We start from the raw sequence: 26,709 nt of genomic DNA on the forward strand, positions 1-26,709 counted from the left end.
TGAGCAATTAGAGTCACTTATTACTGTTGGAACTGTAAATTGGGTAAACAACTTCAGAAAGTTGTCTGGTAGCATCTACTAAACATTGAAACAGCTTCTGAACATGTTTATAACCTGTTACCTAAAGATTCTCTTAGGTAGAGTAGAATTTGTAACAGAAATACACTTATGCTTCCAAAAGATGTCTACAAGCATGTTCATGGCAATATTATTATTATTATTACTACACGTTTTTGGTGGGGAGGGGGTTGTTTGGTTTCTGGGTTTTTTGATTTGGGGTTTTTGTGGGTTTTGCTACTGAGAATTGAACCCATGGCCTCGTGCATAAGTGTGCACTTTACCACTGAGTTATACCCCCAGCCCCTGCAACATTATTCTTAATAAGCAAAACCTAGAAACTGCTCAAAAATCAACAGGACAGAAAAATACATAGCAATATACCATATACTATACAGTAGTGAAAATGAATAAATTAACCTATATACAGTAACAGGGTTGGATCTCACAAACAATGTTAAACAAAAGAAGACAACAAGATAACAAATTCTATTGGTTTCTTTTGTCTAGAATTCAGAATGGACAAAATATATTCATATTGTTAGCAATCAGGAGAGGTAATCTTTAAGGAAGAGAAAGAGTGGGATGAAACACAAGGGGGTCTTCTTGGTTGCTGTAATGGTTCATTGTCTGACATAGGTGGTAGTGGCATGAGTTTCTTTTTTGTGTTACCTCATTTGTGTTTGGAGCATTTGTATGTGAGCTATTCCTTGTTTTAAAAATTTCCACAGCAGGGGGTGGGGAGATAGCTCAGTCGGTAGAGTGCTTGCCTTGCAAGCATAAGGCCCTGGGTTCGATCCCCAGGACCAGAAAAAAAAAAATTTCCACAGCAGCTTCTGAAGTCCAGTCTATCCCTTGAGGCTTACTCTTGAGCCTACAGCTGAAGGCTCTGGGGGAAGTACGATAGGGTGGTAGCAGGGTAATTGGTATATTTTATTACTAAAAGAGACAGGTACCAAGAGTAGCCTTCTCTGGTCTTCGGTCTCACCACTGCTTGCCCCAGCACCAGGGGTTATAGAGCTATCACTCCAGCATGTGTGGGAGGAGGAAAACCTTGGATCCCATATGTAGCACAGCATGATCTGTGTGGTACTCAGGTTCAATGGAAGGAGTGGACAGGCAGGGAGTGAAGAAGTGTGCTGGTTCTACCCCTGTTACTGAGGCAGACATTACACATCACTCCTCTTACCTAACACACATTATCACAGTATCTAGAAGCAAGTTAGGGGAGAACAGACATTAAAGTGGAATTAGAAATAGAGAGTTCTAATAATGGAAATGCTTTCCAGTCTGCAGAAATGATTATGTAAACAGCCTGGTTTTTTTAAGTTTTTGGTACTAGTAAAATACAGGCTACAACTTCCTAGAATACCAGAGTGCTAGGAATACCAAGAGTGCTAGACTTTTAAAAGGTGGGTTACGTTGGAAAGTTAATTTGGCATTCACTAAAGTAGTTGACAGCAATGATTTTCATGACCATAAACTGGATTTCCTCTGTATCTTCTCAGCACTGGTTTATATCAAGATAAAGAATTAGAATTTTTAGGAATGAATATTGGTGGTAGTTGTATAAGAGTGTGAATATACTTTATACTACTGATTTGTACATTTAAACAAAGGGTAACATGGTAAATTTTATGTTAGGTGTATTTTACCACCATAAAAAAATCACCAAATAAATAAATAAATAAATAAATAAAAGATGCTATATTAGTGGTTGTGAGTGTATAAAATCCCTTTAGTGTAATATTTCAAATAAAGAAATGGCTCTGAAACCTGCTTATCTTCTTGCACTTACTAATCTATAAAACAAGGTACTCTTAAATTTTTTATTTCCCCAGCATCATATCCTACAACTTTATGAGCTAATCTTTTTAAAATAAATATCCACATGTATTTAAACTCATTGTGACATTTAAACATTTTTTTTTCATTCAAAAATCATTGGTTTTGATTTTTAATCATTTCACCATCTCAGGCAATCTAATATTGGTATGCTTTGTTCTCTGTTGTCGTTTCAATGATCTATGAGTTTTTGATAATTTGACTCTTCATTCTCATAAAGTTGACCTTAATCCACTAATCTTACAATACTTATTTCAAGTTGAGAAAAAGTAGTATTTAAGTCCAAGGAAACATTCAGTTCCACAGAAACCTTTTAAATATTAAGTAATATTTTTATTTTCTATACTTAGGTTATTCAGTGAAAGTCTACAGTATCATTGCAAGATGCTCATTTAGAAAAAAAAAAAAAAAAGAACTACAGATTGGTGGATAAGTTAACTGTTTTCATATTTTCTTCTCAACCCCAGAAAAATAAAGGAATTGAAATGAAGTCTTGAATATAAATATGTCTTACCCCTTCAACCAATGTGTTTTTGAGTCTTAGAAAATTACTGTGCTAGTATACTATTCATATTCTTATATCCTCTGTCTCCTCCCACCCGTTTCTTTTCCCCACCTCCCCTTTCACTCCCTTTCTCCCTTCTACATCCCTGAAGCTATCCTGGCCTTTTAGTCATACCTCAAACTGTACAGGACAGTAGTTTACCAAGAGTAGCCCGCTGCTATCGACACAATCGCCTGCCTGTTGTATGTTGGAAGAACTCAAGAAGTGGTACTCTGCTCCTCCGATCTGGAGGATTCCATGGGAAGGGAGTTGTTGGTCTTTTCAAATCTCAGAACTCCCCTCAGGCTGGTAAGCATCTCTCTATAGCACCCTTTCACTAAGTGTATTCCTAAAAATAAGCTGTTAAATAAGCCAGCGTACACCTGTAGTCCCAACTACTTAGAGGGCTGAGGCAGGAAGATCACTGGACATCAGGAGTTTGGGGCCACCCTGGGCAACTTAGCTTTCTCAAAAAACTTTCTCAAAAAAGAAAAATAGAAATGAAGACCTGGGAATGTCAGCAGTGCCCATTCATCAAGACTTGTCTCACATCAGCTTTCCCACTGTGCTGCTATATACATCTCATACAGCCTAAGTAAGAATTGTATTTGGTAGGGTGGGCTCCACCTTGAATTTGACATCTTAATATATCTGGCCTATCCTTTAATTTTAATGAAAATTAGTATAATAAAGTTATAAGTTATTTTCGTTCCATCAGGTCAAGAGTATCCACAGATAGAAACTAGATTGTACTAACCTTTTCCCTTTCTGCTGAGAACATCCAAATATATTTAACAATGTAAGTAGAGATTCTGACCTAGGTGATATGAGATATCTGTCTTATCCCTACAACACACACACACACACACACACACAAAAAAAAAAAAAAAAAGCAGCAGTAGCAGACTAATGACCAAAATGCTCCTTTAAGAGAGATCTTAGCTTTTTGTAGGAAACTAGGGAAATAAGTACTGCTGTCCCCTATGGGGACGATATTTGTATCAAGTCTGAAGTCAGAGGTTGCATTTTGCTTACTTTACTCAGCTTCTAGCTATAATAGATACTCAGTAAAGTTAAACCATGGACCACTAAGATATCATATCCAATTTAGGGATAACAGCATTCTTCCCCCTTTGGAAATGAAGTAAACTCAAAGTCTATGAGCAGATAAAACCATGTGCTTTTTGCAGTTTCTCTTTATTCTTATCCTTTTCCTTCCTGAAAGTTTTCCAGTGTATCCTTGATCATTTGGTTGACTGAGGGCAACACACACACACACACACACACACACACACACACAATGCTGTATTCAGTCAGGCTTTAGAGTTTCAGCACAGATATAAGTGAAGGCAGTTGACGTGTGCCCATTTCTGCTCTGAGAAATCTTCCCAAGACACATAGTAGGTATAATAGAACACAAGCATATGTAAGTTACATAAAGTATCATTTCAGGAGTGCTGGTGAGCATCTCACTGAGCTTTTAGTTGGAAAAAAATGAAGCTTATTCCACAGGTTTCTGGGTTTTTTGTGTTTTGTTTTGTTTTTGATAATAGGGATTGAACCCAGGAGTACTCTACCTCTGAGCTGTATCTCCAGTCCTTTTTTATTTTGAGACAAGGTCTCACTAAATTGCTGAGGCTAGCTTCAAACTTGCCATCCTCCTGCCTCAATCTCCCAGGTTGCTGGATTGAAGGAGTGGGCCACCACACCTGGATTGATTTTTTTAATATTAATTTACTGTCATTCATATTTTTGAACTCACACATTTGCTCACATTTTAGTGTATCTGAAATTGAGATGCATCTTAGAATGGATGTAATGAGAAAGAAATAGTATAGTTTAAATGGCAGTGTTTTTTTGTGATACATAAAATAACAATGTATCTTATCCTTGTTGACATATTAGAATGTACAAAGTATAATCATGGGGGCTGAAGTTGTAGCTCAGGGACAGAGTCCTTGGACTCCCTTCAATCCTCAGCACCACTTAAAAATAAAGATAAAAAGTGTTGTGTAAAAAAAAAGTATAATCATGGCATCTGAGTTGGTTTAAAAATGTCAATTATTTTCTGTACAGGCTATAAAGAAAATTTATGAATATCTGCTATCCTTCTAGTGAGTCCATCCCAATGCCTCTTTAAAGTAACTGAGTCAATTTCATTGATTCTGTTTAGCTCCACACAAACCAGGCTCATATCCCTCCAACTCAAATTTGTTCTCTTAATTGTTTTTATCTATGCATATTTTTGCCCTCCTTTTAAAAGTTTACCCTATTTTGTATTTATTTATTTTTACAGAACTAGGGATTGAGCCCAGGGCCTCATACGTGCTAGGCTAGTACTCTACCACTGAGCTACATCCTCAGCCCCTTACTTTTTTGAGATAGGGTCTCCCTGAGTTGCCCAGGCTGACCTCAAACTTGCAGTCCTCCTGCCTCAGCCTCTTGGGTAGCTAGGATTACAGGTGTGCACCACTATTCCCAGCTTGCCCTTCTTTTAAAAGGACCAGGGAATCATTTAGTTGCTCTTATCTTCTCTCCATTTTCCTCCACTCTTTCCTTAAACCCTTCCAACCTCATATCCCCTGTTAGGCCTGTGTGGCAAAGTTGGAATAAAGCTTGTGGTATTAGGAAATTCCTGTTTCTGCCCATTCTGGGATACCAGGGGAATCCACTATGTCCTCTGCTTCCAAACAGTATCATGAACAGGATATTGGGGGAGATTATCAAGGAGATGTTGTTTGTGAATCTTCACTTTGAGTTGCTTGAGTAATGAGAAGCTATACTAGTGCTTGGAAGGATAGCCCTATGCTGGTTTTCCATACCTAGGCTCTGTCTGGGAGGGTGATGAAGCAATTGAGAAGTAGGTGTGGTGAAACCAGCATCATGGGATTAGCCATTTAATTGATTGGGGCTTTAAGTGGGGCTGGTTTCTATATTGGGATGTGGTAGATGAGATTATGCAGAGAAATTATAAGCAAATATATATATAGAAGCTTGTTTTATTAACATAGAGACAGTTTGTTTTATCCAATATCTTTTCCTTGTATAGCTCCTACCTCCTCTTTAGAATCTTCCAGTAGCATAGAACAAGAAAAGTACTTGCAAGCCTTACTGAATGCAGTTTCTGTCCATCAGAAACTCAGAGGCAACAACACCCTTACTGTCAGGCCGGCACTTGCCTTGTCTCCAGGTAAGATTCAATACTTTTCTGTTTGACAACTACTCTGAAAGGTCAGAACTGTTCCTAGAGTTAGTCTATTCAGTTATTTGCACTGTTCCATGACCCCTTGAAAGTTTTACCCTGCAGAGTCTTTTACTTAGAAAGCAAGAGTATCATTATTAATATTTAGTAAATGGCTACCATATTTAGAGATTCAGTCATTTATTCTTTAAAATAGTGTAGTATCTTCACCCAAATTTTATAATATTATGAAATTGAATTTATAAGTTGAACATCAGTTCATTAAATGTATATTTATTACTATTATGTGTAAGTTTGAAATTTCCAAAATTTCTGTAGCCTTTTATGATTTTGCAGTACAGTTTGTTTTCTCTAGATTTGAATGAAGGCATTAAGACTTGTACTAATATTCTGTTTCAGTCATCATGTGATGGAACCCCAAAGGGTTCATGTAGAGGTAACCCTAATGTGTTAGACACAGGAGCATGTGACTTGAGAAGTTGACCTCTGGCTTAATCAGCTGTTTGAATTAGCTCAACATAAGCAGAAAGTGGCTTTTCTTGTAAAGTAACACCATGCATGCCTTGCTTCATTTATCATTAAATTCTCTGATTGCACTTGCCAAACCTAACTCTCTGTAATCTTGCAAATGTGTGTTATCTCTGATGAAATAATAACATTGCCTTGTTATCTCTAATAAAGCTTTGAATACTTAAAAAGTACAATGTTTGGCAGCAATTAGACATGCTACACATAAAGATAAATTTTTGTCATTTGAGTAATGTTAACCCAAACGACATGGTTTTTGTTCTTCTTTTTGGCTGACTTTAGGGACTGAAAAGAGGACTTCAAGAATGTCCACTGTGCTTAAGCAGGTAGTGCCAGGACATTTGGATGTAAACCCATCCAATAGCTTTTCTCGAGGAGGTTAGTAAGATTAATTTTATAACTGAGCACTGATACAAGGTTAAAAGCAGAAAACATTTTCTCGAGATAGTGGATTTTTAAAAGTCAGTAATTATGGTTCAAATTATTCTCAATTATCCTCTAAATGAACACTCAAATATATTAAATTCATTACTGCTAGTATGATGACCAAAGAGTTTAGACTAATGGGATAATATGCATAATCACTGTGGTATCTTACGTATTGATGAAACTGGGAGTATTAGGGACTGAGGGGAATATGTCCAGATGGGAAATTAGCTCTGGGAATGCTCCATGATTCTCTAGTTTTACAGGGTAGAAAAGTCAGCTTTCTGTTGCTGTGACAAAATACCTGAGATAAGCAATTTTTAAGGAGAAAGGATTTATTTTGGCTCACAGTTTCAGAGGTTTCAGTTCATGGTCACTTGGTCCTCTTGCCTTTGGAACTCTGGAGGGGCAGAACATCATGGTGGGATGTGCATGGTAGAAGAAACTGCTCACCTCATGGCAACCAGGAAGCCAAAAGAGAGGGACTGGTGTCCCTATAGTCCCTTCAAGGGCATGCCCCAGTGACCTCACTTTCTTCCTTTAGACTTACTTTCTAAACTATCCACCACCATTCAGTAGCACCTAGGCTGGTGACAAAGCTCTCAGCAAGATCCATGCCATAACAACTGACCACAGAATTATAAACATCTAAGGAAAAGTGATACCAGACCCAAAGCTATGCCTCCAAAGAACTCCTGTTTTCTGGAATACTAGGTGGGAGGATAAGATACAATGAGATCCATGTTTTCTTTTTTTTTTTTTTTCCCCCTGGACTATAGCTACTAGCATGAGGAAATAGAAAAAGACTAACTAGTGGCTCTTTTAAGCTTTAAACAGTGGTTCATTTTGGTCTCTGGACGTTTACATGAGATTCTTTTACTCTGCAGAGGAAATTCCAGGCCAGTTATCTTGATTATAAAATCCTCCTGCTTCACAGTGGTGTTATACAATCTTAGACTCTTCCTCTCATTCCCATATAATGCTGAATCTCCTTGAAAACGTACCAACTCGATGAACTTGGTTCTGCTTAACCATCATCAGTAATAGGAAACTCATTTTCCCCCTAAATAGCCCTTTGCCCATGAAAGCAACTCTGTTTATTAGAAAGTTCTTTCTCATTTGATCTAAATATATACTATGTAACTTACATATTGACCCTAGCTCTGCACTCTGAAGTTAGAAACCAAGTCTAATTTATCACATCAGCTCTTCAGATTTGAAAACTCTTCTCTTGTTTTCTGAAAATTTTAAATTATGTAGTCCATTCATCATCCTCATCCATCTGTGGATTCTCCATAAAATCAAAACCTGAACTCTAGGTGTTCTTGCAACCTAAGATTACATTAATTAGGGGGAGCATCCCATGACAAGATTAACCCAGGTTGGTATTAATAGCACTTGAAATCCCTGTGTCTTCTTCACATGTGCTATTGTTCTTGGTATACTGGTACTGAGGACTACTCCTTGACCTACAAAATGTCATCTTTTGGGGACTGTTTTAGACTTTTGGATCCCAACTCTGCCTACTAGCATAATAACTATTTTTATAAAACCATTGTAAACCATAGATTTGATCACTGTTATTGTGTGATTTTTTTGCTTTAAAAAAAAATGTGGACTAAGGACAAAGGCCTTTAGCAAAATAATATAAATCTCTCTGGAGAAAAGTATTGGTCTATATTGGTTATGAGTCTTTCTACTAAAATTTACCTACCTGGCCCATCCATGTATTTCTAATTCTCTGGTAATCTTCTCCTTCCTTCTCTCTCTCCCCCCCGCCACCCTGAGACAGGGTCTTGCTAAGTTACTGAACTGAGATTGGACTCGAACTTGCAATCCTCCTGCCTCAGCCTCTTGAGTTGTTGGGATTACAGGCATGCACTGCCACACCAGGCTCTGCTAATCCCTTTAATCTAAGATCTGTCTATCTTTTGAAATGTTATCTGCATCACAAAAATTTTATGGTTGTTTTGGCATGACTTGAGAGTTCATTAATAATCTAGATTTTGATTTAGAATAAAGTCTTTATCTTGCAAAATTCACCTTTTTTTCCCTTTTGAAAATCATGTACATCTCCTGATAATCATACTGGATACTTTTTTACCTACATCATTAGAACTTTCTATAATTTCAGGATGTCCAAAGAGCTTTCAACTGTTTTAAGTTTTCTTCCTAATTAACACGTCAGGCCTCTAGGTCACCGTATTAATTTTCTACAGCTACCATAGCAAAGCACCACAATTAGGTGGTTTGGCATTTGACAGTTCTGGAGGCTAGAAGTTCAAGATCAAGGTGTCAGCAGGTAGTCCTTCTGAGGACAATGAAGGGGAATCTGTCCCATGCCCCTCTCCTAGCTTCTAGACATTTGCTGGTAATATTTGACATACCTTGGCTTATAGAAGCATCACCTAAATCTATGTCTTCATCTTCACAGGACTTTCTCCCTTTGTGTCTGTCTATAAATTTCCCCTTTTTATAAGGATACCAGTCATATTGAATTAGGGTCCACCCTACTCCAGTATGACCTCATCATAATTAATTATATCTGCAGCAGTGCTATTTCCAAATGAGGTCACATTCTGTGGTACTAGGGGTTAGGGTTTCAATATATTTGAATCACAACAATCATAAATAGCTTTTTTCTGACCCATTTTTTTTTACCCATTGTTTTAAGGTGTAAGATAAAGACTTCATACTTTTCATCATTACATTCTCAGCGAATTTGAGCTAAAATTTAGTAGTTACTTTCTCCTAAGGTTCCTGGTATTTCTGTTGTCAAAAACTCTTATCAAATTTTGGTTCAAGGTTGCAGTTCCCCTTATTGCTTCATTTCCCACCTGAAAGTTTATACAGGTTGAGTGTCTTTTATCCCAAATCTCAAATGCTTGGGACCAGAAGTGGTTCATATTTTGGAGATTTTTTTGGTTTGTTTTGTTGTTGTTTTGGCTGTTTGTTTGTTTTGTTTTGGAATATTTGCATAAATTTTACTGTTTTGAGCATCCCTAATCCAAAATCAGAAACTTTCTGAGCATTTCAATCCTCAAAAAAGTTTCCAGTTTTGGTTTTCAGATTTTCAAATTAGGGATACTTAACCAGAAAGTATTTTCAGAAAGGCAGGCTAGTAATTTTTCCATTCAACTTTTGGAAGAATTCAATTTCCAGCAGATGTCTAGTTAGTTGAAGCTCTCCCATACAAAACCCTGCTCATATATTTAGCCTTTGTAAATTTCATCAAGAACATGTTATCTATTCCTGTATTTGGCTAGGTGGCTTATAATACAAATTTTAACTTAAATTATCTCTCCTTTTGTGTTTTTAAGTAAGACCCATAGATTTTCTATCTGTTTCAACTACATTGTCTTCTTTTTTTTATATTGGTGTCAGATTCATGGATTCCTTTATAGGAAAGGATGCCCACTAGTGATTATATTCTTATCATGAGTCCATTCTTTTCTAGTCACAAAAGGTACTTAGGCTGTTTTTACTCCTTTGGATTACATCTCCTATTTTATTTGTCTGTGACCATTCCATGCATGTTTGAGTCTACAGTTATTTCTGACACCCTTCCCAAGTGTTTTCTGCTGAAAATTACCATGAACTTAAGGTATTTCCTTGTCACAATTTTTTGCTCCTAACCAAGTAACTGTCCTTCTGGATCCAAAAATGCAAATCTCATTCTTTCCTCCATCTCTTAAGTCCTCACTCCCCAAGCCTCTCAGATCTTCCAGTGTCCCAGTGACTAATTGAAAGAAGAGATACTACTTTTTTCAACAACTTTGACATGCTCTGTGATCATTAGATCATTTCTCTTCTGGGATAATCTTTCCTCCAATAAAGTAGTAACAACGGACTGGGTCAAGCAAGTATGGAAGGTCTCAAAAGAGTCCCTATTACATGAAATCACAGGCAGACACACATTTCAGATTGTCCAGAGCAAGACCAGGTACAGATGCTTCTGTGCCCTCCAAGCAGTTCATTTCTTTGTACCTACCTGCAAGTACAGGTCTCCAAAGAACTGAGTACTACTTCCCCAGAAATTTCTAATTTACCCTGTATGGGAAGAGTCTCCTATCTCATAATTCTCCCTCTTAACCTTTTCCTTTTTTCTCTTCTATTTTCACTATATTTTGATTTCGTTCATTGTTATATAGTCTTAATTCTTTGTTTTCTTCTTAATGATATTTCCACTGTGTTCCTTTCCTGCTCAGATAAGTCAGAGTTGAGATTGACTGCCACAAAGGTGGCAGTCAATTTATATTCAGCATGAATGTTGGTGAGTTCTTAAAACAGGGACTTACATCCATGTTAGAAAAGAGCCACTTAAAAATGAAGATGTTAGTCACATCACTTTTCATTTAAAGTTAAAAGAGCTTTTCCTTGGGGAAAGCATATATACAACTGGGAAATTGCATTCTTGGGTAGAAAAATACCATGAGAAAATGGTACTGTCTCTTAAATACCAAAATTTAATAGAGAAGTAGCCACATGGAGGCAGCTTTTTAATTTTCCATCCTTTTTATTCTTGTGGCCCTTTAAGTTCCTCTGCATGTATTATTTTATCCTTGAAGTAACCTCCAGAATAGGTATTTTAAGAAACCGAGAGAGATTAAGTGACTTTGCCAAGGTCATACAGCAAACAGCAGTATAACTGGTACTAGAATTAGCTCAGTATTGTACCATTTCAGTGCAGCATTTACTGAATGTATCTTGTGTCTCGTGCACTTGATTAGGTGTAAGGTTACAATGGTAGTAGGTTACCCCTCCCCCATATCTAACCTAGACATCCCTTTTCCTTCTGTCCTCTGTTCGGTCTCAACAGGGTAGAGAGGAAAAACACCAGTGCTTAGCGGGCACTCATGCTCTGAACAACAGTGTGTTCCTGTGCGGTGAATGAACTGCATTATTTCTTCACTGAAGCAGTCCCCTCAGCCAGCCCCTACTAGACAGGACCAGGACCACATAATTGCTTAGGTCACAGTATATTAAAAGTTCATTCCAGTTACATTCAAATCAAAATTGCAGCCCCACTACTATGATATTAAGAAATTTAGGAAACATCTTCTCAGTCCTCATCTGTGAAGAGGAGATAATAAATAGTACTTAACTTTAGGGTAGTTATGTGAAATAATACATGTAAAAACACTTAACATAGTAATTAGCTCATAATACTACTCCAATAAATATTAGCTATTGCCTAATAATCTGCTGAAGGGGGAATAAATTCTACATTTGCTTTTAAACTACAATGAGCTTCAGCCAGACATGGTGGCACACACCTATAATCCTAGTGGCTCAGGAGGCAGAGGCAGGAGGATTTTGAGTTCAAAGCCAGCCTCAGCAACTTAGTGAGGCCCTAAGCAACTTAGTGAGACTTGTTTCTAAATAAAATATGAAAAGGGGCCAGGGATGTAGCTCAGTGGTTAATTCCTCTGGGTTCAATCAATCCCTGGTACTGAAAAATGAAACAAAACTTCAATGAGCTTCACTGATCTAGGTCTAGAAGGTAGAAGGCCAATAACTTTGAAACTCTTTTCATGATGAATTGCAATAAGAAATACATTCTACCTATATGGATACATATTTATTTTATATCACAATTCAGATATTAAGCCACAATGCAAAATGCACATATGCTAAAACAAGTTTCGTGAAAGTGTTCATCTCTACCCTGTGCAATACACATAGTATTTTCAATTGTAATGTTTCACTTTAAAAAGAAAACTACTGATTTGACTTACTACAGTGATTTCACAGGTCACTAAGGGGGATCCTGCAGTTTGAAAAAACATTAGTCTAGACCCTTGACTAGTGTTAAATGCTCAGGTCATCTAGGAATCACTTAGGAAATGTAAGTAGCCCTTACTACCACCAATGCAGTACTGATTCCTGTAGTTAAATCACTTCCAGATGGGACTTCAGTTCTCAAAATCTTTTGCTGGCTGCATATCAGTACAGGTCATTTTATCCTTGCTGATTTTATGCTAAGTGAATAAGCACTTGGCATTTTTTAATTAATGACTCTTTAAGAACATGCTTAGTGTTTTGTTTAGTACTTCTCTTTTCACTTTTTCAGTGCAAATAATTGAGTTGATAGAGTAGAAACTGATAACAGCTCACAATGTGTTGATTTGCAAAAGAGAATAATCAACAAATTCTTTGAGTGCCTATATGTTGGACTGTCAGCATGGATACATGAATAAACATCTTAGGTCCCTGCCTTTGCAAGCACGCAATCTTGTAAAAGTAAAAGAATATGCAGATAATCATAATACAATGTGATCTGAATTCAAACAGAGCTTCTTACAACTCCAAATAGTCAGGAAAGCCCTTCAGAGGAGTTAACCCTGTATCTGAATCTTAAGGGATAATGTCAGTTAAAGAAATGGGAGAAATTATAGCAATCAGAGAGACTAGCATAAGAAAGTGTGATGTACTAAGGGCCTAGTATCTTGGAATCAGGAACCACTCAGACTTCATTGTATCAACTTAGTGTCCCACATTCCAGCAGGGACACTTCGGCAGAAAGAAGAGCAGTCAGCCAGCATGTAGGAGGCCCAGTGCTTTTGCCATGCAGTCACAGACCCAAGTTCTGCCTGTCCTGTGGTCACTAGTCACTTCCTTTGTGCTGTTAGCTAGCATTTCTACAGTCCTTATTTTCTGACTTCCTTTGGCCACAGAAACCATGAGTACTCTTAATTTTCTGCTTCTACAGGAGTGATATAGGAAGGGAAATCACTTTGAATAATTTTTCTTTTATCTTATAATTATGTCATATTTTATGCAGTTTGCATTGTATAGCTTAATAATACTGCTCTTAAAGTAGGCAACACTGAATAAATACAGAATAATTTCCCTTAATTGACTTGAGCCATTTCTTTGCTCAGAAAATGATGTGACTGATTAGTATTTTTGTTATTACCAGGTAAAGTTTGTGTTCTTAACAAAACTCCATTGGGAAAAAAAAAAATATTACTCAAATTACAAAAGTATTATCTCTAATACTGCTGATCATTTTGGTGTAAATAGGGGTTTTAAGAGAAGCCATTACTTCAGTCACCACAAGCTGTCTTATTAGTATTAGTCATTGTCACAGGATCATGAATTCTTAATGCTTATAACTCTATTTATGGAAAATAAACATAATTTCCATATGAAAAGAACAGAAGGAAGATAATGTGGCAATGCTTAATGCTTTGCTGCAAAAACATGCCCTTAGTTATTCCAAATGGTTGCTAGAGCTTTCCTGGTATGACGACCTTTCTCAAAGAACAAATACATTGAACATCACATAGCATTTGCCAGTGAATCTCCTTCAAAACTAGGGCCAGTGTATCCCCAGCATTTACATACACATCTGAAATTCCTTAATTTTATTATATAAGCTTGTTTCTGACTGAATGACAATCTTCAAAAGCTTATTCCATTTGGTATAATTTTTTAGTGGCACTCTCTGCTGTGCTGTCCATTTCATTGTGCTTACAGCATTTATAAACAGGTGCTGAAATTTCATTTAACAGGCACTCAGTTCATCTTTTTTGTGACTGTGCAGCTTTTTGTTAATTAAATCTTCTACTTTAATTGTATTTATGTTTTTCCCATATGTTAACTTAATCTCAAAAATTAAATAGACTGTTCTTCTCTTATTCAACCTGCTCTCATGCTTGCTGCTGTATACATTTCATTTCTCCTATGTCTTTAATCTTACCACCAGTGCATGGGTACAGAGATAAATGTTTTATTCAGTCAGATCCCAAATCTTCAGCTAAGGGAAGAGTCCATAATCAAGGTACTGTATTATGTGTCCTGATGTGTCACTCTTTCAAACCATCTTCATATGAAAGTATGTCACAAGTGACTTTTTCACGTGTTTGTCAAATTATATCCTCTATTCTCATTCACATTCTGAATTTCTTGTGATTCCATTTACAAAAAAATACACTTGCCATAATCTGAGAAAAGCTTATAGATTATGTAGAAAGATACATTCATATTAAGGACTCCTAATACCATAAATACTGATGGCAAAGAAGATGTGACGTTATCATGGTGCTTTCTAGTCACCTAGAAACACAGTTTGATTTGTCATTGAGCAAAGAATAAAGCTTCTCACACAGCCTTTCCAGACTTGAAGAAGAGCCCCACTTTTAGGGAGGTCCTCCACCTGTGACCTTGTCACTGGGATGAACTCCATTGCCACAGGCATTTATGAGGGACTCTGATGTTTTGAAGGTTCAGCAGTGCGAGTCACAGTGGAGAATTAGCATATGCCTGTGTGTTTGGATATTTAATATTTAATGGTTTCTCTTACATATAGAAATCCTTGATTTTTCTAATTAATATAAGGTCAATTTTTATCATGAGACTCTTGTAGCTATTTAACTTGTCCTCTTGGAGGACATCTACTTCCTGAGAGTCAATGAAATGTGTATTATTGAATGTACAACATTATTTTTCATATACTGGAAAACCTACAGTATAATCTTTACTTATTTAAAATTACATTATTTCGGTATGATGTACAAATGTAAGTTCTAAATCCAGTCTCTAACTTTAGATTTAGTAAGTTTCTAGTTTACATTTTAACCTAGATTTCTTGTTCTCCCTCCTAGGCTTCATTATTGCCTCCTGTTTGCATTTTGTTTCCAGTGTCAGTGTACTCTTTTTACTTGTGATTTTAATGTTGATTTATAAATACTAATTATACATCAGCATATAAAAATGGGATGTGAGTGACAAATTAGATCCTTCTGAGTCTAAAATAAATGATTTTGAAATGCAATTTTGAGTAATGCTTACGTTGCAAAAATAAATGCCAAATGACCATTGTGATTCATGAATAACTCACTATTACCTCTAAAACTGTGGCTCCAGAACATGTATCTGTTTCTTTACTCAGTGGCATTCCCACATTGAATTGTCTCATTCGATTCTTTTGACTTTTGTGAAGGTGTATGGGCAAGTCTTCGCTCCAGCACTCGCTTGATCAGCTCTCCAACATCCTTCATTGATGTTGGTGCCCGGCTGGCAGGCAAGGATCATTCAGCCTCCTTCAGTAACAGCACCTACCTACAAAACCAGCTCTTGAAACGCCAAGCAGCCCTTTATATATTTGGTGAAAAGTCACAACTAAGGGTAAGATTTTTTTTCCTCATTTAGAAAATTTATGGATATACTAAGGCAGTTTATAAAACCTGTCAAGCCAACTTTTCCAGAAAAATTTTTATAGTATGATTCCTAACCTGTAGTTAATAATCTCAAAAAATAGCTCTCTTTATATTTATATATATATGTATACACACATACACGTATATGTATCTATACATGTATAGATAGATAGATATCTGTGCTTATTTATTAGTCATGAAAATAAAAATATATTCATAATCTCTAAAATATCAGCCTATATATCAGGAAATATTAGGAAGTTTGCATACAAAAAAGAAATAATGCCTATTCAGGCTGTTTTTTCCATTATCTTTATCTTGAGTCAGTTTCCACAGAAATCTTTGCCCATGACAAAACAGATGTTTTATTGTTGTAAATCTATCAATACAGAAAACTACAGGAGAGCAGAAAGAAGGATGGAGGGAGGAAGACTATTCCACTACACATGAAGGCAAGGGAAGGCCAAGGCTAGGTTTTTTAAGTAATATTTCTCAAACTTTTTAAGTTCGTATTTATAGAAACACATATCCTAAGATATGTCAGAAAATTCAAAATATTAAATACTAATCAGTCTCATTCTTTTTGGAGGGGAGTTGGTGCCTGGCATTGAACCTAGGGCCTCACACATGCTTGGAAGCACTCTGCTACTGTATATATCCCCAGACCCCTGTTCTGAACTAATTTTCTGCTAAAGAGTTTCACTATGCTGCAATCTTAAACTGTAAAGATAGTCTCTACCTCCAAAAACAACAGGAATTCTTCAAGTTCAATGTTTCCATGAAATATTAGAAAATAAATTTTATCTCTATTGACAAGTGTATAGGAAATGAAAGTATTTCTTTCAGAAATCCCCTCAAAGTTTAGCACTGGACCATCTACACAGACCTTTGGCTGAACCACAGAGCAGAGACTGGAGCACTATGCTCTCAGCAGGATCCCACATGCTCAGGCGTAAAGATGCCAGTGACTGAGTCATCTCTTCTGTAGCATGCTGGCGTTGCTAGCTCTTTTCCCACTACCTGGACTGCCGCAAATCACTTAGTCACTAACCTTTAGGTAGAGGGCACAAAACTACTGGGTAATGCTGTTTTTAAATCTTCATATATGTCTTCTGATATAACAGATAATTTTATATCTAGAAAATAGTTGGAACTCTTCAACAGCCATCCAAGGTTGCTTACTCAGCTTCCTTGACACCAGTGGCTTTCCAGAATACAGGACATTTAACATGATCGGAGTCATTTCCCAAAGTTTGATTCCTGAATGCTCTCCTTCTCTTTTCCCTGCCTATGTTAGTCCTCAGATTAGCTGCGTGATCATGCATATTTGAGTAAGAAAGATGGACCTCTTGGGACCTTTCTTTCTTCCTTCCCTTTTACTTTCTTCTTTCTTCCCTGCCATCAATAAAGTACTACAATTTAAAAAACAACTCCAGCCAAATATATTGGCATACTCCTGTAATCCCAGGGATTCAGGAGGCTAAGGCAGGAGAATTGCAAGTTCAAGGCCAGCTTCAGCAACTTAGCAACTTAGCTAAACCCTGTCTCAAAACAAAAAGGGCTGGGACTATAGCTCGGTGGTAAAGCATTGCTGGGTTCAATCCCCAGTACCAAAATAATTAATTAATTAAAATAAAATAAAAGTACTGGAGATGTAGATAGAACGCTCCTGGGTTCAATCCCCAGTACCACAAAAATAAAAATTTTAAAAAAATTGCACCGCCTTGGCACAAGAGTTGTTAATAATTATATATTCCACTTAGTTTTTTTAATTAATTTTTGTATGTAGAACATGACTCTATATCTGTCTGATATGTGCCTCATTCTAGCTAACATTGCTGTCCACATCTTTGTCTCCCAAAAAAGGAAGCATAAAGGAAAGCTAGTGAGTGACAGGAATTTATTTGAAAAACAATCTTGATTTTTGACCTTTTTCATATTTTAAATTCATAATTATTAGTAGTAACAAATTCCTTGTAACCCAACAGTGTGTCTCAACCTATGCTTAAAAACTCCTAGTTTATAAGATAGACATAGCTAGCTCATGGATAGGTGGAAAATAGGAACCTATTTTTCCTGAATACTAAACCTCTTTTAGGGAAACACCTATCAGTTCCCCTCTTGCCCTGTGGGAGTTCTTGTTTCTATGCACACTTGAATAAATCCTACTCTTACACTCACACACAAAAAAATAAAATAAATAAACTCTTATATCTTATAAAAGGAGCATCATAAATTCAAGACCAGCCTAGGCAACTTAGTAAAACCCTATCACAAAATAAAAATAAATAGAAAGGACTGGGATGGAGTTCAATGGTAGAGCCACCCTAGGTTCTGGGTTCAATCCCTAGGACTGGGGTGGGTGGTGGGAGACAAACCTTTTTTTCTGGATGCATTTTAGAAATGCTATTTCCTAATATCATAATAACTTTTTCTTTAAAATTTGAGAATTTTTTTTTCCTTTTAAAAATTTAATAGACCTTCCTTAAAAAAATAGTCAGTATAAAACATTAAAGGGACCCTATATATAAGTCCTTGGCAGTGGTTTTTTTAATTTGTCAAATACATATAACAAAATATATCATTTGAATCATTTTTAAGTGTACAATTTAGCATTATTAAGTACATTCACATTGTTGTACATACAGCCAATCTCCAGAAGCAGTTTTACTACTTCTTTTTAAAAGAAGTGATCTAGTAGAATAATTTGAGCATAATGAAAGAAAGTAGAAAGAATCTAAGAAAATTAATTCATTCTTTGGCATGAGAAGTTAGAGAATTTTTTCTTTCTTTTTTCTTACCAGGAATTGAACCCAGTGGCACTTAACTATTAAGCCACATCCCCAGCCCTTTTTATGTTTTATTTTGATACAGGTTCTTACTCGTTGCTTAGGGTCTCAATAAATTGCTGAGGCTGGCTTCGAACTCAGATCCTTCTGCCTCAGCTTCCTAAATCACTGGGATTACAGGCAAAAGTCACTGCACCTGGCAAGTTATAGAACTTTTAAATTTTCTTTGGAACTTGGCAACTAGACTATCAAAATGAAACACACCAATGGGCCAGTATAGCATTCTTTAATTACAAATGCAATGTTTATACTTCACCCAGAATAAATTCCATGTGGATTAAAGATAAAAATGGCAAAGGACTCAAATAAACATAGGTGATACCTATTTCATATTGAGTTAAAAAAAAAAAAAGTGTACCAAAGCTAGAAACCAACAGTCTTTCATGCTTTGTTGCATATGCTTTCTTACTGACTTTTTTAAAGTAACCATAATGTTAGAAGATTAGGCAGTGATAGTGATTTTTATTTTTCACAATGTTTATTTCTACTTTTTCATTTTCATAATGAATATATTTTACACAAATAATAAACTAATACCTGGATGTCTACAGAATTTAATTTGTACAGTTCTGGAAGCCCACAGTATAATACCTTACCATAACAATGTGCATCTCGGGAAGACCAAGTTACACTGTTAGATTAGCCATACTGTCCATGTGTCATTAACTCTTTAAATCTCCAGGTTTGTGACCTCAGAATTGGTTATATTGGTGTTATCAGCTGCATCAAATTCCTAACAGGAGTCTCTTTAAATTCCTAGAATGACAGCATTCCTAAGCTAGAGTCTGCCTCTAGAAAGGACTTGATTTGCCCTTCCAGGCAAACCACTAGACCTTTCACCATGCTGACATGGTGATCCACACAGAGTTGACTTTCTTGATCCACTGCAGCCTCTGTAACTGGTGGCCTCAGCTAACTTTTATCAGCATTACCCTATTGAAAATCTTTTACTTATAGCTTTTCATCTGCCTAATTCTCTCTTTATCCACAGAGCTTCAAGGTAGAATTTGCTTTAAATTGTGAGTTTGTTCCTGTTGAATTTCATGAAATCCGACAAGTGAAAGCCAGTTTTAAAAAGCTGATGAGAGCTTGTATCCCAAGCACCATTCCTACTGACTCAGAAGTGACCTTCCTGAAGGCTCTGGGTGACTCTGAGTGGTTCCCACAGGTAATATCTGGGGCAGCTTGACTTATAACTCAAAGAGAGTTCGAGTAGATGTACCAAACCAATACTTGAGAAAAAAAATATTTATTTCCCCACCCCTCACCCCCTTTGTTGTGAGCCATCTGTAAAGGCCTTTAAATTTCAGGAAACAGTGTGATATAGAAGGTGGGGGATAGAATTTATTGATCACCAGTTTTTATGTCTGTATAATTGCAAGTTTGGTATCTGTAAGATGCTAAGGAGAAGAAAATTATTTATGTGGGAAATTGTTGATGTCCAGTAAATTTAGTCAGCATTTATTTATAGCTGTCCTGCTCTATTTTCAAGACAGTGAGGATCCAGGACAGAAGGCGATTTCTGAATGACTCCAAGAGTCTTTCCCTCTTGCTTTCTTACCTTCCATTTGTCTTTTCCTACTTCATATCTCTAGATTTTAGATTCACCCCCCACTAGCCACATAAAACACATTTGATGCCCCACACCACACAGTCATACTTGGATATCCATCATTCGGCTAAGTCAATCATTGGATATTTTTAATTGAACTTTTATTGAAAAATTAAGGGGAATTAGGTATGTTAGCACAGTATACCCACATTTCTTCTAAACCACAGAAAGAAAGGTATTTATGACATGCATATTTCAGACATGGATACAGACATTTGGCCAAAAGCAATATAACCTTCAGCTTTGTCTTTAGGCCCTTATGCTATGTTCATTATACCTTCTCACCCTGAAGGAATTTTCAGGGTTTTTGTCCTGCCCCCATCTACCTACAAGCATTCTGCCTCTCTTGAGAAGAAAAAAAGTTGTTTTCCATAGTACATTGGATTATAAAAAGCAAGAAAGCCAAGAAACAATGTGAATACCAAAGTCATGTACTTTGAACTATAGAGAAATAGTCACATACGCAATTGGTTATAAATATATATCAGGGTACGTTCATTACTCTTAAGGCAATTCAGTATACCCTGGGTACCCAAGGAATAAGCTGAGCAATGCTTTCTTCTGTCCCTAGTCCAAGGGTCCTAGCCCCAAAATGTCCCTACCACCCAACTACCTTTCTATGTTTCGGGAGCATTCTGTCCTCTGCTCCTTGCTGGAAAGTAGATCTGTACTAGAAATTAGAGACTAAATACAGAATAGTGACATTTAAAAAGTTAACTGATGCAGCAAATGCTGGGTCCAAGAAAATTCAGGCCTAGTGCTAACTGTGTTGCAGGAATAGCAAGTAAATAGCCTCCCACTGCTGAGTAGGGCACATGACTTGCTCCTGTGCTTAAAATAGCCTCACTGTTTAAAATATAGGTTCTTTAAAACAGTTGGATTCATACTGCAAATTAGGTCATATAATGCTTAAAATGTTTTTTTAAAACTACAATCTTATACATTTGGTTTTCATAGCTGTGTCCTGTGCTCATACCCTAATTAATTGTTCCTTAAGGACTTAGATTACAAATGTAAGTTTCTTTCCCATGTATGTATAATTCACTTACTATAAAATTCCTTCTTTTAAACTGTACAGCAGTGCTTTTTAGTATATTCACAATGATAAACAACCATTACACTAATTCCAGAAAATAAAGAGTATCTGAAATAGAACTTACTGCATCATCGAAAAACAAATTTTCAGTTGAGTAACTGTTGAGAAGGCCATGTAGAATCTGTCTTTTTGACTTTATGGAATTGTGGTTTTTCTACTTTTGGAGGAATTGTATAAGGTCATTTTACTATGGTATCATCTGAGCACATCATTTAAAAATGTGTTTACCTTTAAAACATATCAATGTTTAATCTTGCTTTTACAAGAACTTTAAGTATTTAAAACATTCTGTGAGCCAAGCACAGTGGAACAAGCTTGGCTCAGCAACTTGGGAGGCTGAGGCAAGAGGATCAAAGTTCAAAGCCAATCTTAGCAACTTAGCAAGGCCGTAAGCAACTTGGTGAGACCCTGTCTCAAAATAAAATAGAAAGAGCCAGGGATATGGCTCAGTGGTGAAGTGCCACTGGGTTCAATCCCTGGTACCAAAAAAAAAAAAAAAAAAAAAAAAATGTGGTTCTCTTGTCCAATGTTTCATCCCTAATTGATATCCAACGTTGATAACAAGTCTGTCTGTCTGGTGCTCAGAAAATGCTCTGTCTAATTGTGGCCTCCTGTCTTCTCTCTTAGCTTCACAGAATAATGCAGCTGGCTGTGGTAATATCAGAAGTACTTGAGAATGGTTCCTCAGTTTTGGTCTGTTTGGAAGAAGGCTGGGACATCACTGCCCAAGTAACTATTATACATATTCTCAGATATTGCACTTTATATTTCAATTTGCAGACAGATATTTTGTATAATTACTAGTGTTTTTATGACAGAAAAGGTTCTATGTTGAAACCACCAGGTATCCATCAGGAAGCTTGGTGCCATGAGCTATCAGTCCCTACATAATCTGAAACTCTGGATTAGGGCATCAGGCTCTCATATCCATAGATGTACCCTTGCAGGCTTGCTCTTGACAAGCATTGTGGGACATTGACTATCCTTCCTGGATTTTGTCCATCCTTTTTCTGGCTCTCTTAAGCCCCTTCCTTATTCCAGAATGAAAATTATATATACAAACCACATTAAGATTAACCTGTACCTGCCAAAAAGTAGAATAGGTTTGAACTGATCCCTGACCTCACTAATTAATCTAGAAAACAACCACAATCTTCAAATTGGCAAAGTCAGAATTGAAATCGTAATTCCTCTGAAAGAAAACATGTAACAAAAATAAATTTGTGTTTTCATTTTACTGGAACGTTTGTAGAATTCATTTGATTTACCATCTTGGAACAGTTAGTAAATAAATTTGCTCTTAGCTTTGCTTGTGAATTAGCTATTAAAAAAGGGAAATGGCAGAGCTCAGTAGTGCATGCCTGTAATCCCACTGGCTCCAGGAGACTGAGGCAGGAGGATCACAAGTTCAAAGCAGCCTCAGCAAAAGTGAGGCACTAAGCAACTCACAGAGATCCTGTCTCTAAATAAAATACAAAATAGGATTGGGGATGTGACTCAGTGGTGTAGTGCCCCTGAGTCCAATCCCTGGTACCACAAAAAAAAAAAAAAAAAAAAGGAAATGCTTTATCCTAGCATTTCAGCACTGAAATTAATGAAATATCCATCCTATTTGTGCCCTAGGTGACATCCCTGGTGCAGTTACTCAGCGATCCCTTTTATAGGACACTTGAAGGCTTCCGGATGCTGGTTGAAAAAGAGTGGCTGTCTTTTGGTCATAAATTCAGTCAGCGGAGCAGCTTGACCCTCAGCAGTCAGGGTAGTGGTTTTGCTCCAGTCTTTTTACAATTCTTAGACTGTGTACACCAGGTAAGTAGAGCAAGTTTAAATTGACTTACTATGAAGGAAAGAAAATTACTAGCATTTATTATGCTTTGTAGTGCTCTGCCAGGTACCTTACTGTCATAATTCAGCCCTAATATACTGAAATCTTTGGAGGCAGGGAGACACTGGAGTACTGGGAATTGAATCAAGAGATGCTTTACTATTGAGTTACATCCCCAGCCCTTTTTTACTTTAAGACAGGCTCTCACTAGGTTGCTTAGGACCTCACTAAGTTGCTGAGACTGGCCTCAAATTTGCAATCTTCCTACCTCAACCTCCTGAGTTGCTAGGATTACAGATGTGTGCCACTGTGCCCAGCCTGAAATCTTAACAGCAGACTCTTGGGAATAAAGAAGATAAAGAAGTATTTAGGGTTTCTCAAACTAGGATTGCTAAGCTAACTGTTGGGCTGGCCCCCAAGTGAAGTAGTCAGCATTTTAAATTTACATCTCCAAAGAGGAGAAGCAAACTTGGGATCATTTGCTACAGTTTTGAATAGAGTAGTATGGCAAAAATTTCTAGGTAGTGGCTTGCCTGAAATCCAGCATCTCTGCCCAGCTTGGAAGGGCCCTACCATGTGCCTGGGAACATCAGAGGTAGAGGCTAATCTCTAAAGAAATCATGAGGACCCAGCCAGACAGGCTTCTGGGGTTTGAGAGTACTGGCTCATTTCTACAGGGCAACCTAATTGGGACTAATCAAGAGACTAGAGAAAAGCCCAGATACATATAATCCAGTCAAACTCAGTGGGGGTAGGGAGCGGTGAGCACTCTAGGCTCCCTCCTGTCTTCACCCTGGGCCCACCAGTAACAGAACCCTCTTGGTGGGGCTTTGCTTAGGACTAGGCTCAAGAATTAGGTGGCACTAGATTTTCAAACAGAAGACTAAACTGACTTAGGAAAAAAAGCACGGTTGACATTTCCAGCTTTGTTTCATCTGCATCACAACACCAGGAGTAGATGAATAGATTTGGACTCAACTTTTGAGATATATTGGCCTGAAGTATTTCTTGGAAGAAAAGGTAGAAATGTTCTCAGAAACCAGAATTGAAACTAGGTCTCTTGAAGAGGTCAGTGTGGCATGTTGTTATGTTTTTATTTGTTTGTTTTTATTCTATTAATCACTTGATTTTTAAATTAACAGTCTCTTTGAACTTTAATTTATAATCATATAGTTTACCTATTTAAAATATACCATTGAATAGTTTTTAGCATATTTGAAGAATTGTGCCGTAATTACCACAATTTTAGAATATCTTATCACCCAAAAGAAATTCCATACCCATTAACAGTGATTTTTCTATCTTTGCTTATCCACCATGTATACACACACATACATGCACTCTCAGAGAAGATCATGTTTTTGATTGCTCCAGTTTGTTTAAGAAAAGACCTGTTGAATAATTTTAATCCATCTGCCCAAGCAGCATCAAGCAGCACTGATAACATGGTTGAATTTATACTTATAAACTCTTTGTAGCTAATGGTGTCTTTGTTTTCTATTCAAATATTAGCCTTTTGCATACTCCTTTGGCAAATAGATGAGGGAGAAATTTGGAGACCATTGTCTCTGAAACAGATAGCTTAACTGAGTCTAGGGAAAGGAGGAAGAAAAAGCAAAAGCAAAAGCACTTATTCTTTTACTTATTGTCCTATTTCCTGCCTCCATCTACCACTACTAACAATAATTACTAATGTGTATTGACTGCTTTGTATGTGCCACACTGTTCTGACCACTATAATGTTTTCTTATTTCGTGATTTTCAGTAATCTTTGAACATTTCTCTGATCTCCCTCATTTGTATTCCTAATGAGTCATATACAGACTTCTTTAGCATCTATAACACTAGCATAAGATATTTATTTGTATGTATCTCTTGTCTTCTACTTAGACTGAAAAGTCTTGAGTACAAGGACTTAGTCATATTAGTTTTCACACCTCTAATATCTTACACACTCATAGTTTCAGTCTCTGGAATATACCCCATACTCAGTAAATAAGTATTATCAGTTAATTAATGCAATTTTACAAGTTCTGTTCATGTTTTCAACACCCTTGATTAAGACCATCTAAAATATTCTCAGTTGAATTGTTAACATAATCTTCTGAAAGCTCAGATACAATGCTGTTACTCCCCTGGGTCAAAACCTTCAGTGGGTCCACATTTCCTAAAGAATCATTCTTCCTGTCCAATTTGAATATAAAATCAATACCTTGCCAAGACTTCCCTTGAAATACTTCAGAAGACTTTTTATTGGAGGCCTAGATTCTGAATCAGTATACACAATTTTTACCCTTGCCTTGAGATCATCTCACTGATAAATCAGTTGAACACTAGATGAACAATCAACTTTCATTTTAGGGTCTTGGTCATAATAAGTTATTTACAATTAAGAGCATGTAGGAACAGAAACAAAATGAGGAAACATCAGAGTCACACCTCTCATAAATCTGACTCTGAAGCATAAAGTCATTGAGAAGAATGGCAGGTGGAATCATCCATGTAGACCTTTTTATTTTAATAAGAATTAGACTAAATCCATTTTGACTTTTTGTTTTTAAGTAAGAATTAAGCTGAACACAGGCTGTTTATTTAATAAACTTTTTTACTGAGCCCTCAAAGATAGCATCTCTTTGTATATAGAAAATGTCCATATTTTAAATTTCATTTGTTTTAATGCATAATTTAAATTTTATGATATCCTTTATATCATGTTGGATATAACATGATATGTTATCCTCATATTTCACAATGTAAAATGGAATTTTAAAATGAGTAAGCTTGACTTCCACAAATGGGGGCTAAAACCCTAAAGACAATGGTCCCCACAGAAAATAACCAAGACACAGGGAAAGGAGAGTTTTCCACAAACTATATCAGAATAACTAGATATTTATATGGAAAAATATGAACCCTCACCCTTATATCATTCACAAAAATAATATTTGAAATGGATTATAGACCTAAATGGCTAGAGGAAGTTCTTCAAATATAAAATAAATGATAAAAGAGGAATTTGGGGGTATCAGGAAGGAATAAAGAAAAACAAACATGAGTAAATGTAATAGACCTTACTTCTCCCCTGGAGTTTTCTAAATTTTGTTCAACATCTGAAGCAAAAGTGAAGCACTATTTAATGTATTTCTCTAAGTGTGTCACAGAAATAGTTAAGACAGTTATAGATGGGGGGACATAAAGGCAGTGAAGGGAAGCAAGTTGTCTTCACTTGACTGAAACTGGCAAATGTCAATATCAGTAGACTGATGTGATATATAATATCATACCTACAGCAACCTCTTAGAAATCTTCATAAAGAGATACACTCAAAAATATGGTAGATAAATCAAAATCGAATTCTAAAACATTAAAGTAACCCACAGAAGGCAAACAAAGAACAAATAGATGACAAACACTTGCCCTAATATATCAATAATTACATTAAATTTAACTAGTCTAAATATATCATGATCAAACTATATGCTGCTTATATGAAACTCACTTCAAATATTACTGTACTATTCAAAGAAGCCATATTTAAGATAGCCAAAGGGCTAGGGGAGG

General features: G+C 36.5%; 1 protein-coding gene across 2 annotated transcripts in view; it reads left to right on the top strand.

Moving 5' to 3' along the window:
- Positions 1 to 26,709, top strand: part of Sbf2 (SET binding factor 2) — a 456,025-nt gene that overhangs the window by 403,663 nt on the left and 25,653 nt on the right. The window contains exons 27-33 of one of the 2 annotated variants that reach the window (XM_047516120.1): positions 2,559 to 2,755; positions 5,496 to 5,636; positions 6,459 to 6,554; positions 15,550 to 15,734; positions 19,607 to 19,783; positions 21,951 to 22,052; positions 22,947 to 23,132. In XM_047516120.1, coding sequence (XP_047372076.1) covers positions 2,559 to 2,755; positions 5,496 to 5,636; positions 6,459 to 6,554; positions 15,550 to 15,734; positions 19,607 to 19,783; positions 21,951 to 22,052; positions 22,947 to 23,132 — 1,084 coding nt within the window. The remainder of the gene's footprint in view (positions 1 to 2,558; positions 2,756 to 5,495; positions 5,637 to 6,458; positions 6,555 to 15,549; positions 15,735 to 19,606; positions 19,784 to 21,950; positions 22,053 to 22,946; positions 23,133 to 26,709) is intronic. The other variant, XM_047516121.1, reaches the window with a different exon arrangement.

The sequence above is a fragment of the Sciurus carolinensis genome, chromosome 11 (genome assembly GCF_902686445.1).
Source record: "Sciurus carolinensis chromosome 11, mSciCar1.2, whole genome shotgun sequence".
NCBI lineage: Eukaryota > Metazoa > Chordata > Mammalia > Rodentia > Sciuridae > Sciurus > Sciurus carolinensis.